The sequence below is a fragment of the Bos grunniens genome, chromosome 11, assembly GCF_055505025.1.
Source record: "Bos grunniens cultivar Pamir isolate PY7600 chromosome 11, Bosgru_T2T1.0, whole genome shotgun sequence".
Lineage (NCBI taxonomy): Eukaryota > Metazoa > Chordata > Mammalia > Artiodactyla > Bovidae > Bos > Bos grunniens.
This window is the reverse complement of record NC_141175.1, coordinates 92,677,650-92,696,999: the sequence shown is the minus strand read 5'-3', so window position 1 is coordinate 92,696,999 and position 19,350 is coordinate 92,677,650. Positions and strand designations below refer to the sequence as shown.

Below are 19,350 nucleotides of genomic sequence, written 5' to 3'. Positions count from 1 at the left end.
CTAAAGTGTAAGGGAATCTGATAAATAGCAATTATAGGAAACCAATATAAATGACATATACTTTTTCTCTTTTCCTGACTTTTCCAAGTAATGGAAGATAAATTGTGTAAAAATTGAAACGTGGGAGAGACAATTGAAATATTCAGTACCTGTTTTCAAAACTGGAGTCAGACTTTGGCAACATTACGTCATTTCCTCTTCTGGAGAAGCATACGCTACCTAACGATTGTTTCTTTGGGTATGAAATGTTCCAAACTGTAAACTTCAGTAAGTAAACTCCTTCAGTATCTCAAGATAAAGAGTTTTGGGGTTGTTATTTTTCACCCTCTTTTAACTCTTCAGGAATTTCCTTATAGAATAGGGCACTCTAAAATACCTCCTCCAAGGACTGCCCTTATGGCACCATCCTTATGGCAGAAAGCGAAAAAGAACTAAAGAGCCTCTTGATGAAAGAGGAGAGTGAAATAGTTGGCTTAAAACTCAACATTCAGAAAACAGATCATGGCATCTGGTCCCATCAGTTCATGGCAAATATAGGGGGAAACAATGGAAACAATGAGAGACTTTCTTTTTTTGTGCTCCAAAATAACTGCAGATGGTGACTGGAGCCATAAAATTAAAAGACACTTGCTCCTTAGAAGAAAAGTTATGACAAACCTAGACAGCATATTAAAAAGCAGAGACATTACTTTGCCAACAAAGGTCCATCTAGTCAAAGCCATGGTTTTTCCAGTAGTCATGCATGGATGTGAGTTGGGACTATAAAGAAAGCTGAGCACTGAAGAATTGATGCTTTTGAACTGTGGTGTTGGAGAAGAGTCTTGAGAGTCCCTTGGACTGCAAGGAAATCCAACCAGTCCATCCTAAAGGAAATCAGTTCTGAATATTCATTGGAAGGACTGATGCTGAAGATGAAACTCCAGTATTTTGGCCACCTGATGCGAAGAACTGACTCATTTGATAAGACCCTGATGCTGGGAAAGATGGAAGGCGGGAGGAGAAGGAGATGACAGGATGAGATGGTTGGATGGCGTCACTGACTCAATGGACATGAGTAAATTCCAGGAGTTGGTAATGGAGAGGGAGACCTGACATGCTGCACTCCATGGGGTTGCAAAGAGTCAGAACTGAGTGACTGAACTGAACAAGGCTGCCCTGGTGGCTCATGGATCAGAATCCACCTGCCAATGCAGGAGACAGGGTTTCAATCCCTGGTCCAGGCAGATCCCACATGCCTCAGAGCAGCTAAGCCCATACGCCACCACTGTTAAGCCTGTGCTCAAGGGCCTACCAGCTACAAATACTGAGTCCACACACCCTATAGTCTATGCTCTGCAATAAGAGAAGCCACTGCAAGAAGAAGCATGCTTACTGCAACTAGAGAGTAATCCCCACTCTCTGCAATTGGAGAAAAGCCTGTGTAGCAACAAAGACCCAGCACAATCATAAATAAATAAATGTTTAAAATTATTTTTTAAAAAAAGTACTCCTACAATGGAAAGGTAAATATCCTAGCCATTACCATGAAGTCAAAGGTAACACCCTAAGTAACGGAGGAGTAAAGAACATGTAGGTATCTGAGTCTGAAAGACTGCACAGAGCAAAGCCACTCCACCTGCCTGGACTGCACACTCCTGAGTGTTACAGGAGAGGGGAATATAGCTCTGCTCTGTAAGCCAAGGTGTGGCTGGGTCTCCTTAGACCAGCATAGCCTGTGCCCAGCCTCATCCATACATAGGGCCTCACTTTCTCCTTTCTTCCTCCTTCCCATAATGAGCCCTTCTTTCTTCCTCATAGGTTTCTCCCTTCTCTTCTTACACCTCATTCTCAAGTCCTTTCTGTCTCTGCCTCGTTCCCAGGTTCTTCCCAGCAAAGTATGTGCTCAGTCAAAATACTGGTTGCCAGTTAGCATGTCTGCATATAAAGCTCCTTCCTCCACAAAAAGCAACTTCATTTCTCCTTCTTAATTACCAGAACAGATTGCATCACCTGAAAGGAACTCTAACGAAGAATTTCAAGCCCACCCCACCCTCAAAGGGTAAGCTATTTATACAGGCTACCTGCCAGGCTTAAAGAATGGTATCAATTAGAGAGATTTTTGGATAATTACCAGAATGTGCACAAGCACAGGAACCAAGAACAAGCAATGTAATTCACAAGGGCACACATTTTGTTCATTGAATCTGGCGTTTTTGTCATCATGAGGAGCAGACTACTTCTGAGAGAAGAGGAATCAGTGACATTTAGCTCTGTAGGCTGTATGTGGGTTGTGGAGAATGCAAGTGCCTTGATCCTAATTCCAGGCAGAAATCTCAGATTCTCTGGGTAGAAGGATTCTGATCCATGAAGGGTTCCTACAACCTAAACAAAGCTCTAGTGTGGAAGAGACCACCCTATAGTTCCCCTGAGCCAGAGCTTTTACCATTTATTCATTCAACAAACAGTTTTGAGTGCCTACCATGTATCCTGGATTGTGCTGAGTGCTGGGGATAACGTAAAAGGACATATGGTCTCTGTCTCCTTGGGCTTACCTGTAGTGTGAAAACATGCATAATGAAGTAACTGGATGGAAGATAGGTGCTGTGGTAGGTCCAGGTGCCTTGGGAACACACAAAGGCAATAGACCTTCCAGCCCCACTTTGTTTGCAGAGCAGTGGCAGCTGCGCTTACATGCTCCAGGAGAAAGACAAGGATCCTTCTCAGGGAAAATTGAACTGCCTCCAAGGAAGGCCCTACACAGGAAGAGCTGTTTTTCTTTCCTGACCACCCACAGTGAGCCTAAGCCCCTCCCTCAGGTGCAGGGAGCTTCCTACCAACTTGTGCCTCACTCTAAAATGTGAAGAGAACAGGAATATCAGACAGTTGAGAACAGCCTCCAACAAGGAACTAAAGACAGACAAAAAGTCGAACAAAAAGCTCCCAAGAAATGAGGCAACATAGGGATCAGGAAAAATGAACTTCATAAATTTAGTTTTTTTCAGAGACCCCCAAAAGTCACTGTGTCTAACAATAAAAATAAGATGCTATTTAACAAAAATTACAAGTAGATAGCAAAACAGAGCACTTGCAAAATTCTGAGGATCCATTTGGCAGAATGATTTGGCCCAGAACTTACCACTGAGCTAGAACATAAGTATGGTCTGTGGTGGTTCTTTTTTTTGAGGAAAAAATTGGGTAATGGAGTTCAGATGTGATGCCTGTTTGAGGACATGCTAAATTGTGAGTTTAGCCTCAAACATTTAAATCAAACTATGTCACCTAAAAAAGTGAGGACAGGTGCAGTAGATCCTTGAGCTCACAATGATTCCTATTCAATAGTCCCAGATTGCTGATCAGGAAGAAACAAAATTTGGGGAGTCAAAATTTAAATATGGCAATTACAGCTTTAAGATGAAGTGTAATCTAAGGAAGAAGAGTGGAGAACCTAGGACTAGGTTCTAAGGAAAATTGGGAGCGTTTAACATCTGTATGGAGGAACTGCCATGGCAAAGGAGACTGAGAAGTTACCAAGGTAGCACAGAAGTCAAGAGAACATTTTGAAAAGGAGAGAGTACTCAGCATCAACTTTTACATAGGTAAGTTAAACACTTTGGGAAAATATCCATTGAGTCGTTGCAAGTGTGTAGAGTCAGCTGGAATAAGTAGGAAGCAGAGGATGGTCAGATAGTGGAGATGTGTTGAGGGTACATAAATTTTTGCCTTGAAGGGAAGGAGGGAGAGGATGATAGTCATAGGAGGAAGATAGGAGTCAGGAAGAGTTCTATATAAAATGAGAGAGACCTGAGCACCTTTAAAAACTGATAGGAAAGAGTAAAGAAGGGCATAATTGGTGAAATGATCTTGAACAGGGATGAGGGCAGGGATGGGATCTCAGTCAAGGCTAGAGCAGAGAGACTGCCCTTAAAGGGGGAGAGACCTACTATAATGTAATAAGAAAAGGAAAGGCGGGGCGTGGGAGGGGGGAATCACATTCATTGTGAAATAGAGAAAGACATGGATTAAGGAGAATCAAGTTTAAAATTGTTTATATAGAGAGAGCTGCATACAGAGGCACAGTAAGATTGTCAGGAAATGTTGACAGGTTGTGTTTATTGTTTATTCAGAAGTGGATAGATCACTAATTTCACCTATTCACTCATGAATCTATCACTTAACCTGAGAATAAGAACATGGATGAAAACTTGGATCTATTATGTGGTATCCTCCTGTTGCACACATCTGTCCCCACTGACCCACGGAAACTACTGTTCTGATTTAGAGTTTGTCATTCTTTTGTATTTGAAAAAATACAGTTTTGACAAGTACTGTGTAAATACAGTTGCTTAGGATATACTTTTAGGGTCTTTTTGATATATAATATACATACCATAAAATTCAACATTTTAAAGTATAACTATACCACTATAGTTATAGTGGTATAGTCAGACACGACTGAGTGACTGAACTGAACTGAACTTATAGTGGGTTTGGGGCTTCCCCGCCGGCTCAGCAATAAAGAGTCTACCTGAAATGCAGGAGATGCGGGCAGGAGACTCGCATTCAGTTCCTGGGTTGGGAAGATCCCCTGGAAAAAGGAAATGGCAACCCATTCCAGTATTATTGCCTGAAAAATCCCAATCCATGGGATTGGGATCTCAAGAGACATGACTGGGCAACAACGTAGTGGGTTTTAGTATATCCACAAAGTTGTACACCACTATCTAGTTCCAGGACATCTTCATCACCCCCAAAACTGAACTCCACAGCATTAGCAGTCATTCTCACCCCACCCCGCAACATTGGCAACCATTAATCCACTTTTCGTCACTATGGATTTGCCCATTGTGGACATTTCATATGAATGTAATCATACTATATATGGTCTTTTGTGACTGGCTTCTTTCACTTTGTATGATATCTTCAAGGTTCATCCATGTTATAGTGTGTTCTAACACTTCATTCCTTTTTACAGCTGAATAATACTCTATTTTGTAGATTTATCACATTTTGTTTATCCATTTAGCAGTGATGGACACTTGGGTTGTTTCCACTTCGGGATTATAAAATATGCAATAACATTGCTATGCATGCTTTTGTATGGACATATATTTTCATTTCTCTTGGATTCCTCAGGGTAGAATTGATAATCCTATGTTTAACCATTGGAGAGGTGGCAGAATGTTTTCCTAAGTAGGAAACAGTCCAACCACCAGCACATGAGGGCTCCACTTTTTCTATGTCCTTGTCAACACTTTTTATTACCTGTCCTTTTTTTTATTGTAACCATCCTAGTGGTTGGTAAGAGTCATTTCACTGTGGCTTTGGTTTTCATTTCCCTGATGGCTAATGATACTGAGCATTTTTTCTGATGTTTATTAGCCATTTATATATCTTCTTTGGAGAAATGCCTATTTAGATTCTTTGTCTTCTCTAAACTCCATCAAGTTGTCTTTTTATCAATGAGTTGTAGGAGTTCTTTATATATTCTAAATAGTAGTCCTTTATCAGATATGTGATATGAATAAAGCCACTACAAACATTCATGTGCCTAGGTCTACACTTTGATAAATGAAATTATTTATTATTTATGTTGCTCTGCTTTTTCTTGATTAATTTTGCTTAATTTTTCATCTCTATTCCTTTGTTACTCTTTAAAGAACGATTTTAAGCTTTACTAATCTTTCTTTTGAACTTCCCTGGTGGTTCAGACGGTAAAGCATCTGCCTACAATGTGGGAGACCCAGGTTCAATCCCTGGTTCGGGAAGATCTCCTGGAGAAGGGAATGGCAACCCACTCTGGTATTCTTGCCGCCACCGCACCACCCCCCAAAAAAAATCGGTATCCAAGCCTACGTCCCAACCAGTAACACTGAAGAAGCTGAAGTTGAATGGTTCTATGAAGACCTACAAGACCTTTTAGAACTAACACCCCAAAAAGATGTCCTTTTCATTATAGGGGACTGGAATGCAAAAGTAGGAAGTCAAGAAAAACCTGGAGTAACAGGCAAATTTGGCCTTGGAGTACGGAATGAAGCAGGAAAAGGCTAATAGAGTTTTACCAAGAGAACGCACTGGTCATAGCAAACACCCTCTTCCAACAACACAAGAAAAGACTCTACACATGGACATCAACAGATAGTCAACACCAAAATCAGATTGATTATATTCTTTGCAGTCAAAGATGGAGAAGCTCTATACAGTCAGCAAAAACAAGACCAGGAGCTGACTGTCACTCAGATCATGAACTCCTTATTGCCAAATTCAGACTTATATTGAAGAAAGTAGGGAAAACCACTAGACCATTCAGGTATGACCTAAATCAAATCCCTTATGATTATACAGTGGAAGTGAGAAATAGATTTAAGGGCCTAGATCTGATAGATAGACTGCCTGATGAACTATGGACTGAGGTTCATGACATTGTACAGGAGACAGGGATCAAGACCATCCCCATGGAAAAGAAATGCAAAAAAGCAAAATGGCTGTCTGGGGAGGCCTTACAAATAGCTGTGAAAAGAAGAGAAACAAAGGAAACATATAAGCATCTGAATGCAGAGTTCTAAAGAATAGCAAGGAGAGATAAGAAAGCCTTCCTCAGCGATCAATGCAAAGAAATAGAGGAAAACAACAGAATGGGAAAGACTAGAGATCTCTTCAAGAAAATTAGAGATACCAAGGGAACATTTCATGCAAAGATGGGCTCAATAAAGGACAGAAATGGTATGGACCTAACAGAAGCAGAATATATTAAGAAGAGGTGGCAAGAATATACAGGAGAACTATACAAAAAAGATCTTCATGATCCAGATAATCACGATGGTGTGATCACTCACCTAGAGCCAGACAACCTGGAATGTGAGGTCAAGTGGGCCTTAGGAAGCATCACTAGGAGCAAAGCTAGTGGAGGTGATAGAATTCCAGTTGAGCTATTTCAAACCCTAAAAGATGATGCTGTGAAAGTGCTGCACTCAATATGCCAGCAAATTTGGAAAGCTCAGGAGTGGCCACAGGACTGGAAAAGGTCAGTTTTCATTCCAATCCCAAAGAAAGGCAATGCCAAAGAATGCTCAAACTACCACACAATTGCATTCATCTCACATGCTAGTAAAGTAATGCTCAAAATTCTCCAAGCCAGGCTTCAGCAGTACGTGAACCGCGAACTTCCAGATGTTCAAGCTGGTTTTAGAAAAGGCAGAGGAACCAGAGATCAAATTGCCAACATCCGCTGGATCATTGAAAAAGCAAGGGAGCTCCAGAAAAACATATATTTCTGCTTTATTGACTATGCCAAAACCTTTGACTGTGTGGATCACAATAAACTGTGGCAAATTCTGAAAGAAATGGGAATACCAGACCACCTGACTTGCCTCTTGAGAAACCTATATGCAGGTCAGGAAGCAACAGTTAGAACTGGACATGGAACAACAGACTGGTTCCAAATAGGAAAAGAAGTACGTCAAGGCTGTATATTGTCACCCTGCTTATTTAACTTATATGCAGAGTGCATCATGAGAAATGCTGGGCTGGAAGAAACACAAGCTGGAATCAAGATTGCTGGGAGAAATATCAATAACCTCAGATGTGCAGATGACACCATCCTTATGGTAGAAAGTGAAGAGGAACTAAAAAGCCTCTTGATGAAAGTGAAAGAGGAGAGTGAAAAAGTTGGCTTAAAGCTCAACATTCAGAAAACTAAGATCATGGCTTCTGGTCCCATCTCTTCATGGGAAATAGATGAGGAAACAGTGGAAACAGTGTCAGACTTTATTTTTTTGGGCTCCAAAATCACTGCAGATGGTGACTGCAGCCATGAATTAAAAGATTCTTACTCCTTGGAAGGAAAGTTATGACCAACCTAGGTAGCATATTCAAAAGCAGAGACATTACTTTGCCAACAAAGGTACATCTAGTCAAGTCTATGGTTTTTCCAGTGGTCATGTATGGATGTGAGAGTTGGACTGTGAAGAAAGCTGAGTGCCGAAGAATTGATGCTTTGAACTGTGGTGTTGGAGAAGACTCTTGAGAGTCCCTTGGACTTCAAGGAGATCCAACAAGTCCATCGGTCCTGGATGTTCATTGGAAGGACTGATGCTAAATCTGAAACTCCAATACTTTGGCCACCTCATGTGAAGAGTTGACTCATTGGAAAAGACCTTGATGCTGGGAGGGATTGGGGGCAGGAGGAGAAGGGGACGACAAAGGATGAGATGGCTGGATGGCATCACCGACTCGATGGACATGAGTTTGAGTGAACTCCAGGTGTTGGTGATGGACAGGGAGGCCTGGCGTGCTGAGATTCATGGGGTCGCAAGGAGTTGGACACAACTAGGCAACTGAACTGAACTGAACTGAACTGAATCTTTCTTTAAATGTATTTTTGTCTTCTATTTCATTGATTTATGTTCTTATGTTTATTATCTTGATTTTACTCTTTTTCTGGCTTCTTAAATTAGAAACAATAATTTTCAGCCTTTCTTCTCTTCTAATATAAGTATGTAAGACTACAAGCATTTTATTCAAGCCCTGCTCTTGCTGCATGCTATGTTTCTATATATAATGCTTTCTTACCATTTTCTCTAAGTATTTTCATTGAAATTTGTTACTATAAACCTGAAATGTACCTATCTGCCAAATTGTGTGATTTTTCCCAATGGTCTGAGTATAGGTACAGAACAAGTGGAAAATTGAGGACAATCCAGGCTTTCAGTTTTGCCAGCAAATACACCCTAACCACTGTATCTAATTTCACACCTCACCTCCACTCTCATTTTCTTCCTGCATCTCATTAAGTAGTCTTTATTTAGAAACTGCATCTCTCATTACACTTTCTTCATTTCACTTTTGCATCTGTCACACACACAGGCCATCACTAAATGTCATTGCCTAAATTGACTTATCATACTGTGGGCCATAAGAGTTTCAGCTATTTTGACAAGAATGTTTGCAGGATGAAGGACGGAATTTAAACTAGGTGGGAAGAAAAGTCAAAATAAACAGGAGCTATTTAGTAGGCAAGTGGTAGTGGCCTCAATGGACTGGATGTCCCAGTGAAATGAAATGAACTGGTGATGAGTCACCAAGTAACTAGGATTGAAATTTAGAAGGCTGTTTGAGAATGAATCATCTGGATTTAATATCTTAGGGGTAGAACAGTTGTAAGTGGAGTTATCATAATCTGATAATTCCATCCTCACAGATGGGTGAAGGATAATAGAAGAGAAGGACAAAAAAGGAGGTTCCTGAATGTTGGCTGAGTAGTTTCACATAAGAAATGATGTCTTCTCAGTTGATGACCAAAATTAGAGGGTAAGGAATTCTGTAAGACAGTTGTCAAAGGCTTCAGTGCATAAGAAAACATGACAGTAAATTTGGAGTTCATAGCAATAAGAACAAGCCATAGTTCAGTTAAATGGCCTAAGCCACATGGAAGTAGGAATCCTTCATGAGTTTGGAGGTGTGGACTGGAAGGACAGTGAAAATCAAGGAGAAACTGACCTTGCCTTTTGGACTCTGAGAGGCATAAAGATCAAGAGAATAAAAGTGACTGTTTAAGAGAGTTGTAGGGGAGAGCCAGGTTTCAGTTAGGACCAGGAGGTGTCTAAAACCCTTGGTAAAAAGGTACTTTTCTGAAAATACACCTTATGTCTCCAGCGCATCTTATCTACCACATATTTCATTAAACACTTCCTATGACATTTCCTCCCTGCTTCTTCCTTGGTAGCCTATATTTCATTAGACTCCCCATCTCTTATTACTAGCCTGAATTTTATTATCCCATGTCAAGGCATATTGCATCTCATCCATCACATATACCATCACTAAATAGGGATGTGAATCCCAAAGCCAGATCTAAGCCAGGAGAAGTATGATGGACCAGAGTCAAGAAACTTATGCTAGAGGTTTGAAGAATTGGTTGGTTCAGATATCATAAAGAGTTTGTGAAATCATACAAATGTATTTTCAAATTTGGGGATATTTTATATATAAGAAAATAGCATTTACTATAATGGGTTTTCTAAGAACCCAAGCTAGCCTATATCTCATGGCAAATAGTGGAGGTGCTATAAGTTCTTTCATTCTTTTATACAACATATTTATTGAGTGTGGGAAATACACTCAATACCAAGTCTAATGGCCTGAGCCCTGTTCTCTAAGATCGCACAGTTAAGTGGGGCAGATAGATATATGAATACATTCTCTAAGTTCAAATGGTAAGTGCGCTAACAAAAATAAATGGCTGTCTGTGTGTAATAATAAAAACCACAGTTTTTTTAAACCAGAATTGAATATAAGCACATTGGAAGACTGACATGTATATTAAAGCCAAACATACGAAAAGTGAAAGTCGGTTGCATCCAACACTTTATGACCCCATGAACCGTAGCCCACCAGGTTCCTCTGTCCATGGTACTCTCCAGGCAAGAATACTGGAGTAGGTAGCCATTTCCTCCAGGGGATCTTCCCAACCCAGGGATCAAACCCAGGTCTCCTACACTGCAGGCAGACTCTACCATTTGAGCCACCAGTGAAGCCCAAAGTTTAATATATGCTTTACCTGTAACCCAAACCCACTCCTGTATAGACACCCAGCAGAAATGTGCCCATATGTTCACCAGAAGATGTACACAAGGATGTTCATAGCAGCACTATTTATAGTATTCAAAAGATAAAATTACTCAAATATCAACAGTAGAATGGGAAAAACCAGTTGAAGTATGTTCATACAATAGATTTTACAGCAATGAGAATGAATGAATCTTGTATACACATAATAATATGGATGAATTTCATACACATGATATTGAACCAAAGAAAACTCAAAAGAATATACAGTGTATGATTCCATTTATGTAAAATTAAAAAGCAGCCAAGACTAATCTATGATGTTAGAAGTTAGGAAGCTGGGAGAAGGAAGCTACAAAGCTGAGAATCTTCTGTTTCTTTCTTTCTTTTTTTTTATTCTTCCACGTCTTGATCTGGGTACTAGTTACATGGGTATATGAACCTTATGAAAATTCATTGTACTATCTACTTAGGATTTGTACACTTTCCTGTGGGTATGTTACACGTCAATTAAAAAACACAAAACCAAAAGGAACCCTGATTTTGGCTTCTTCTGCCTTTTAACATGATTCGTATTATGGAGGAAATAAATCTGTTCTTCTCTCTGCTGTTAATAGAGTCCAGCAGTAGAGGGGAAGAGGAGAAACCTGAATGTAAGCCTGTTATTCATAGAGCACATTAGTCTGGCTATGTGAAGGAAGGGCTTCCCTGGTGATTCAGTGGTAAGGAATCCTCCTGTCAATGAAGGAGACCCGAGTTCCATCCCTGGGTCAGGAAGATCCCCTGGAGAAGAAACTAGCAACCCTCTCCAGTATTCTTGCCTGGGAAATCCCATGGACAGAGGAGCCTGGCGGGCTACAGTCCATGGTGTGGTAAAAGATTGGACACGACTTAGCGACTGAACAACAATGTGAAGGAAGGTCCTGAACTGAGTTTGGTATTAGGGGGCTAGATGTAATTGAGTTACTCTTCATAATCACATAGATCATAATCACATAGAAGGATTTTTTTTTTTTTTCAGGGATTGTAAGAGATGGTGATGAAATAGGACAGGGTAATTGACAGGCAATTAGAGCCTGAATTGGCAGAAATAGTCTTGCATCTATTTGAGAAAGGGGAAGTGCCAATATTAAAGTTAAGTGCTCTTCAGAGCTATCATGTAAGTCCACCCTTTACAAATACTTATAAGCATTCAGTAAATCTGCTACATCTGTAGTTATACTGGGACCTTCTTGTAAATGTTAAGGATAAGTGAACTCTCCCCATCTGAGTAACTTGGAGAATAGGGAAAGGGACACCACAGGGGTTAAGTTGACACAGATCCAGAGTCACACAAAAACAGAAGTGCAGAGCCAGGAGGGACCATGGAAACAGAGCCCTGGATCTAGCATATGGATTAGAGCAGTTTTTTTAAAATCGTTTTTTGAATTGAAGTATAGTTCACTTATAATATGTTAGTTTCAGGTGTACACCAAAGTGACTTAATTCTGTATATATATTTTTCCTGTTCAGATTCTTTTCCATTATAGGTTATTGTAAGATATTGAAAGTTCCCTGTGTTGTACTGTTGCCCATCTATTTTATATATATAGTAGTGTGTATATGTTCGGAGAAGGCAATGGCACCCCACTCCAGTACTCTTGCCTGGAAAATCCCATGGACGGAGGAGCCTGGTAGGCTGCAGTCCAAGGGGTTGCTAGGAGTTGGACACAACTGAGCGACTTCCCTTTCACTTTTCACTTTCATGCATTGGAGAAGGAAATGGCAACCCACTCCAGTGTTCTTGCCTGGAGAATCCCGGGGACAGGTGAGCCTGGTGGGCTGCTGTCTCTGGGGTCGCACAGAGTCGGACACGACTGAAGCGACTTAGCAGCAGCAGCAGCAGCAGTGTGTATATGTTAATCCCAAACTTCCAATTTAATTCTCCACCTGCCCCCAATCCTGCTGTTTTCTTTGGTAACCATAAGATTTTTTTTATGTCTGAGAGTCTGTAAATAAGTATTTGCATCATTTTTATATTCCACTTACAAGTGATGTCATATATTTGTCTTTCTTTGTCTGACTTCCTTCACTTCACATGATCATCTCTAGGTCCATTCATGTTGCTACAAATGGCATTTCATGCTTCTTTATGGCTAATGTTCCAGTGTATATATGTACCACATCTTTTCCCTTTTTTTAGTGGTTTTAAGAAGACTTTCAAGTATATGTAAATACTATAAAAATGTATGTGTATGTGTGCATTGGATAACAAGATAAAATATACTTTTAAAATACGGGTCATAGTCAAAAAAATTTGAAAGACTCTGGACAAGAGGCTTAAAACAACGTCTAGGTTACTCTTAGGGGTGCAGAAGAGCGAGCATAAGGAGACTATTTTACCAAGAGTAGCTAGTGGGAAGCTTCTGTGTAGCACAGGAAACTCACCCTAGTGCTCTCTGACAGCCTAGAGGGGTGAGATGGAGTGGGAGGGAGGCTCAAGAAGGAGGGACATATGTATACCTATGGCTGATTTATGTTGATGTATGGCAGAAACCAACACAACATTATAAAGCAATTATCATCCAATTAAAAATAAATAAAAATTTTTTAAAAAGGAGACTATTTCACCAAGAAAGAGATGCATCAGCTAGGTCTTAAAGGACTGTAGAGGATGTGAAGGACTTCCTAGAGGGAGCACATGTACAAAGGCATTTTGGAGGACTAGCAAGAGGTTCATGAGGATGAAGCCTCACATAGGTGGGGAGGCATGCAGAAGATGAAGATGGAGAGGAAAGTGGACTGGGGCTCTATTGTGAAGGATCTCATACATCAAAAGTGAGCAGCCTGAAGAAGTTCTTTTTTAAAGAAAGATGACCCTAGCATTTGGTTCCCCTTGAAGCTGCCAGAGAATAATGATTACAGTACCATTTATTGAGTATATACAACGAATCAATATTGAACTTCTTACTATTCATTAGCTCAATTATGGATTAGTATAATAACCTCTCATATGGTAGGCATTGTAATTATTCCCATTTGACAGATGAGCAAACTGAGGTTCAGCAGCTTGAAGTTGCTGCAGGTCATACATCTATCAAGTGGAAGGGATGGGTAGGTCTGTCTGACTCTAAAACTAATTCACTTAACCACTTCATAATGATGGAGCCTCTAGAGGGGACTGACAGACAGCAGTCTCTTCACCTGGCTAGAGACCAAAGGCAGAGAATGCTTGGCTCTCACTCTTCAGCTAGTGCCTCACATCCAAGCAGACTGCTTTTTATACCTCTAGCTGCATGTGTGTGCACACTCAGTTGTGTCTGACTCTTCGAGATCTCAAGTACTTTAGCCCACCAGGCTCCTCTGTCCATAGGATTTTCCAGGCAAGAATCTGGAGTGTGTTGCCATTTCCTACTCCAGGGGATCTTCCTGATCCAGGGATCGAACCTGGGTGTCCTTCATTGGCAGGCGGCTTCTTTACCACTGAGCCACCTGGGAAGCCCTTATACCTTTGCAGGGTGGAGGAAATGGCTGGAGAGGAGCCATGCCAGCACCTGTACTCTCTTGCTCCTTTCATCAACTCTTCTGTCTCTAGCCCTCTCCCTGCTTTGGCCTGACAACTTTCTTACGTCTCTGCTTCTTTTTTAAAAAAAATTTTTTGGCCTTGCTGCATGGCATGAGGTATCTTAATTCCCCAACCAGGGATGGAACTGGTAGCCCCTGCAGAGGAAGTGCAGAGTCCTAACCACTGGACTGCTGAGAAGATTCCATGTCTCTATTTATAAAACAGGGATAATAGTTATGTTTTATTAGGTATATAATGGTAATTCCACAATTCTTTTTAAAAACACTTTGAGAATAAATTAGTTCTTCATTTTGTCATTTTTTCACTTGCATCTTGGGGTACATCATTACAGGTAAATTCCCAAGAGTCAGCTGTCTTCTGTTATATTTATATTTCTCATTTACATATGGACACTGTTAGGCACTAGGCTATTAAAGTGAAATGGCAAACTACTCCCTTAGCTTAGTTCTTAATAAACCCACCACAGCATCTCCTTCTCTGGTCTCAGTAGTCAGCCTCAGAAGTGGGCAAGTTAAGCAACTACCAACTTACAGATATGAAAGATGATAAAGGGTCTCTATGTAAAAATGCCTTCCCTCACCTGTAATTCTAATTCTACACACTTCCCAACAGCCTCCTTGAAAAGACATAACCTTTCCTACTTGCTTTAGGTATGAGGTTACCTGAGAAGGATTATTTATTAGCTAATCAGCCTGTCACAGAAACCCCACCTGCTTCCAATATCACCCAGAATAGCAGAAGGTCCTGAAAGAATGACACCCAGGATGATATGATTTGATGGTTAAGGGAGCAGGTAGAGGAGATGGAAGTGGAGTTAGAAATTAAAGGAAGGAGAGGACTTCCCTGGTGGCCCATGGGTTAAGAATCTGCCTACCAATGCAGAGCACACAGTTCAATCCCTGATCCAGGAAGATCCCACATGCTGCAGAGCAACTAAGCCTGCAAGCCGCAACGACTGAAGCCTCTGTGCCCTAGACCCTGTGTCCCACAAGAGAAGCCACCATGATCAGAAATCCACGCACTGCAACCAAGAGTAGCCCCAAAGTCCAAGCACAGCAGCAGAGAGCCAGTGCAACCAAAAATAAATAAAAGAATCAAGGGAAGGAAAGACCCAGAATCTCAGCACCACTAAGAATTGCAGAATCTTTGGGCAGCCTAAGGAATTAAAGACATACACCTCTCTAAGAGAAATTTTTAAAAGAGGGAGTTAGTCTTTAATGAGTACAGAGTTTCAGCCAGGGAAAATGAAAAAGTTCTAGAGATGGATGGTGATGGTGGTTGCTTAAGAACGTGCATTCCACAAAACTGTAGATTTTAAAATGGTTAAAATGGTAAGTTTTATGATATGTATCCTATTAGTACTTTCTAGACAATCTGTGAGGGAGATGAAGGCAGTCAAGGCTGTTTTCACCAATCCTTTGCCTTAGGTAATATAGTAGTCAGCCTTCAAGTTGGCTCCAGTGACCCTTACCTCCTAGTATCCACTCTTCTGTGTTGTCCCCTCCCACACTGGGTTGGGCTGACATGAGTAACCATAGGACACAGCAGAGATGACCCCAGAATGATCTTCCCAGGCTAGGTCATAAAGGGTATTGCAACGTCTAACTGATTTCTCTTCTGGATCTCTTGCTCTAGAGAGAGTGAGCTGCCGTGTTCTGAGGACATGCAAGCAGTGTATGGAGAGGTCCAGGGATGAGAAACTAATGCCCCATCCAACAGCCAGCACGAAGCTGCCAACCAAGTGAGGAGCCACCTTGGAAGCAGGTTTCCGGCAGCCCCAGTCAACATCTGTACTGCAACCTCATGACACAAAGCCAGAACCACCCAGCTAAGCTGCTTCCAAATTCCTGACCCACAGCAATGTGAGGTAATGTTTATAGTTGTTTGTTTTATAGTTGGTTTAAGCCACAAATTTTGGAGTCATCTTACACAGACATGATAACTAATACAGAGAGCGTGGGGACACTTCAACTGCCCGAGGCTGTTGTGTCTTCAGTCATCTATGTATCTTTTTTTGTTCCTGGGAAATTTTGCAGCTTCTTAAATGTATTCCATGATCCCATTTACATTAAAATTGCACTTGGGCTTCCCTGATGGCTCAGATGGTAAAGAATGTGCCTGCAATGCAGGAGACATAAGAGATGCGGGTTCAGTCCTTGGGTTGGAAAGATCCCCTGGAGAAGGGAATGGCTATTCACTCCAGTATTCTCACCTGGAGAATTCCATGGACAGAGGAGGCTGGGGTTCCAGTCCATGGGGTCACAAAGAATTGGACACGACTGAACGACTAACACATTCTTTCTTTTCCTTACTTGTTTTGAATACCCAACAAGTGACTTAAACATATTTCCCAAGATTGGAGGGGCCTTGCTGAATTTCAGATAGTTAAGGCCAGGAAGAGCAATTCCTAACATAATACATCTTATCAGATAATGTGAATGTTTTTCCTTTAAACACTTTAGGTGAAATGCTTGAAGACAGGCTAGTGTCTTCAATCATTTTACTCTTTAACATATGTGAACACTCTTCCAATATGTTTGTATAAAAAAGAGGAGTCAAATAAACAAATCAGATGCTAGCTAACTAAATAGAACAAGCCAACTGAAGAACTTTGTGAGGGCTAACTTCCTTTCTCTTAGCTCTGTATGTATACCTACCTAGAATTCTTATCTCTGCATCTGTGAGTCTCCAGTTTTTCATCCCAAGCTTGACTAGCTGTGGGACCCTCTCCAGTTGCTCCAACAGTCTGGCCAGACTGACTCGTACATCACCACACCAGGGCAGCATCAGAACGGTTAGCTGTTCTAAGATATGCAGCCTGTCAACTTGAAGAACGAGGGAGCAGTTTCAGAAATTGGATCCATCTCAAAATTGATAAAGGATGAAGGGATGTGAGAGAAGGAATGACTATTATCTCTGAAGCCTGCTCAGTGGGCAACAAGAATCTACTTGTTTTTTTGTTAATATTTTTATGGGACGTGTTCAAAAATATACAAAAATATATAAAACTATATGTACTAATATGCCAACTTTCAACAAAAACCAAATCATGGATAATCTTGTTTCATTGTCATCAAATTCCTTCCCTTCTATATTATTTTGAAACAAATCTCAGACAGTAAGTACCAGGTTGTTTTATTTTAACATAATCACAGAATTGTTATCACAGCTTAAAAATCTTATTACTAACTTCTTAAGCAAAATTGCCTGGAATGTCACTCTCAGACACTAGCTCCCTGGAAGGAGGCAAGCAAGTGGGAATCTCAGGTGCAATGATATGGGAAAACTAATAACTCAAAAACCATTGGCCCGTATTCTTCAAGAGTAGTTTAGAAAAGGGCTACATTGACTTATGTAATGACTTTCACTTTCACTGAGGTCCATCTAGTAAGGCGTATGTGGATAAACGAAACTGCAGGAGTCAGGCTCTGCTTTTCTGACCTTTTGAGTATTTGGTTTTGGCTAAATTGTCATTCTTACTTAGTTGCTGAAGAGCTTCTTTTCCATCCTCTTCCAGATGATTTTCAGATAAATCAAGAATGCTCAGTCTGGCCAGGTTATGAAGATTCTGAGCTGGAAAAAAGAAATTTCAATCCAAAACAAGACTTTCAGGGAACTAAAGTGCATTTTAAAATATCCTTAGAAGAATTCTGAATCCTTGTTTTCTTTGTTGGCAGCATACAAAATATTATTTCACTTGATTAATATAATTATTCCAAAAACGTCTCTGGAAAGATTTAACCCCCGCTTGCCACAACTATGATTGATGCACATATATTTCCTGGTCCTAAGTTCTGATTAAAAAACTTCAATTCACCATAAGCCTAATGCAGCCTGGAAGACAGTTTTTATGTCATTTTAGTAAAGTCACTCTGCTTTTCTAGGCTTCAGCAGCTTCATCATTAGAATGAGGAAGTTGAAATGGATAAACTCTTGAGGTTGCTTACAATTCTAAATACCCTATCATGCAGGAGAAACAAAGGAACAAAACCAGATAAGATGGGCTGTTCTTTGTGTACTCAGTTTAGGTAATTTTGTTAATGTCATAGTTGTGATGCTAATAATAAAAACTTAGAAATTAAAAAAGACAGATGAGAAAAACAGAAAATAAATAGCAAAATGGCAGCTGGAAATCTATTCATATAAATAATTATATTAACGGGATTAAACATTCCAATTAAAGACAAAGATGAATAAAACTAGATTTTCTTTTTTAAAGCAAGACCCAACTCCATGCTATCTATAAGAGATGTATTTTAATAACAAAAATACAAATATATTGAGGTTAAAATTTTGGGAAACTATATTACATGTAAACATTAATCATAAATGCCATTGTTAGGCGGTTAGAATAGGAAAAAGGAGTCCAAGAAAGGGGAAAGCCCATGAAAAAGGAACAAAGGAAAATTTTGAGGACTGGAGTGAGAACCTCAGGTGAAACAAACACACCCTCTTCCTGGCTAGCCCTAATTTGCATATGGCAGGCTCAGAAGGTAGGAGACAAAAACGTGAAAAAGAGGGAGTCAAAACAGGTGGGGCCTCTCCTCTGGGGTCAGCCCGCCTTCACACCTCAAGGGTGTACTATCCTTTGTTTGCTGAATACAACTCTGAGCTGTAACACTGGTCCACCATTTCAAATCTTTGTTGCAGCAAGACAGAACTGACGAAATTACACTCTCCTGACACTATCATTCTAGTGAGGAACTGCTTAATTCTTTTCTTCATTTTCATATATTTATCATGGTTGTTTAATTTAGTTGAAGTTTTTCCTATCAAGACTGATTGGAAATATCCCCGTTAGAAATTAGTCAGTTTTTTAATGAATACATACTCTTGTTATAATATTAGCTATTATTATTTTTAATCAATCATATGAACCCTTTTCTTAGAGTAAAGTATCTTCTGTGATTTGGTTTCAAATACAAAGCCTGGGACTTCCCTGGTGGCTCAGTGGTAAAGAATCTGCCTGCCCATGCAAGACACATGGATTCCATCCCTGGTCCAGGTTGATTCCACATGCCACAGAACTACTAAGCCCGTGCACGACAGCTACTGAGCCTATGCTCTAGGGCCTTGGAGCCACAACTACCGAAGCCTGTGTTCCCCAGAGCCTGTGCTCCTCAACAAGAGAAGCCACTTCAGTAAGAAAGCAACTAGAAAGTAGCCCCTACTCATGGCAAATAGAGAAAAGCCCAAGCAGCAACAAAGACCCAACAGAGCCTAAACAAATAAATAATTTTTTA

The 19,350-nt window shown here is 40.4% G+C and overlaps 1 protein-coding gene and 1 long non-coding RNA gene across 2 annotated transcripts in view; one reads left to right on the top strand and one right to left on the bottom strand.

The window, feature by feature from the left end:
- The window catches only part of NLRC4 (NLR family CARD domain containing 4), a 49,580-nt gene that overhangs the window by 685 nt on the left and 29,545 nt on the right, over nt 1-19,350 (bottom strand). The window contains exons 7-8 of the mRNA XM_086327532.1: nt 17,588-17,680; nt 16,765-16,932 (exon numbers count right to left, since the gene is read on the bottom strand). Coding sequence (XP_086183658.1) covers nt 16,765-16,932; nt 17,588-17,680 — 261 coding nt within the window. The remainder of the gene's footprint in view (nt 1-16,764; nt 16,933-17,587; nt 17,681-19,350) is intronic.
- Nucleotides 3,292-17,755, top strand: LOC147363541 (uncharacterized). Its single transcript, XR_015137263.1, has 3 exons — nt 3,292-3,575; nt 15,743-15,974; nt 17,625-17,755. It is a non-coding gene; the product is annotated as an uncharacterized LOC147363541 (long non-coding RNA).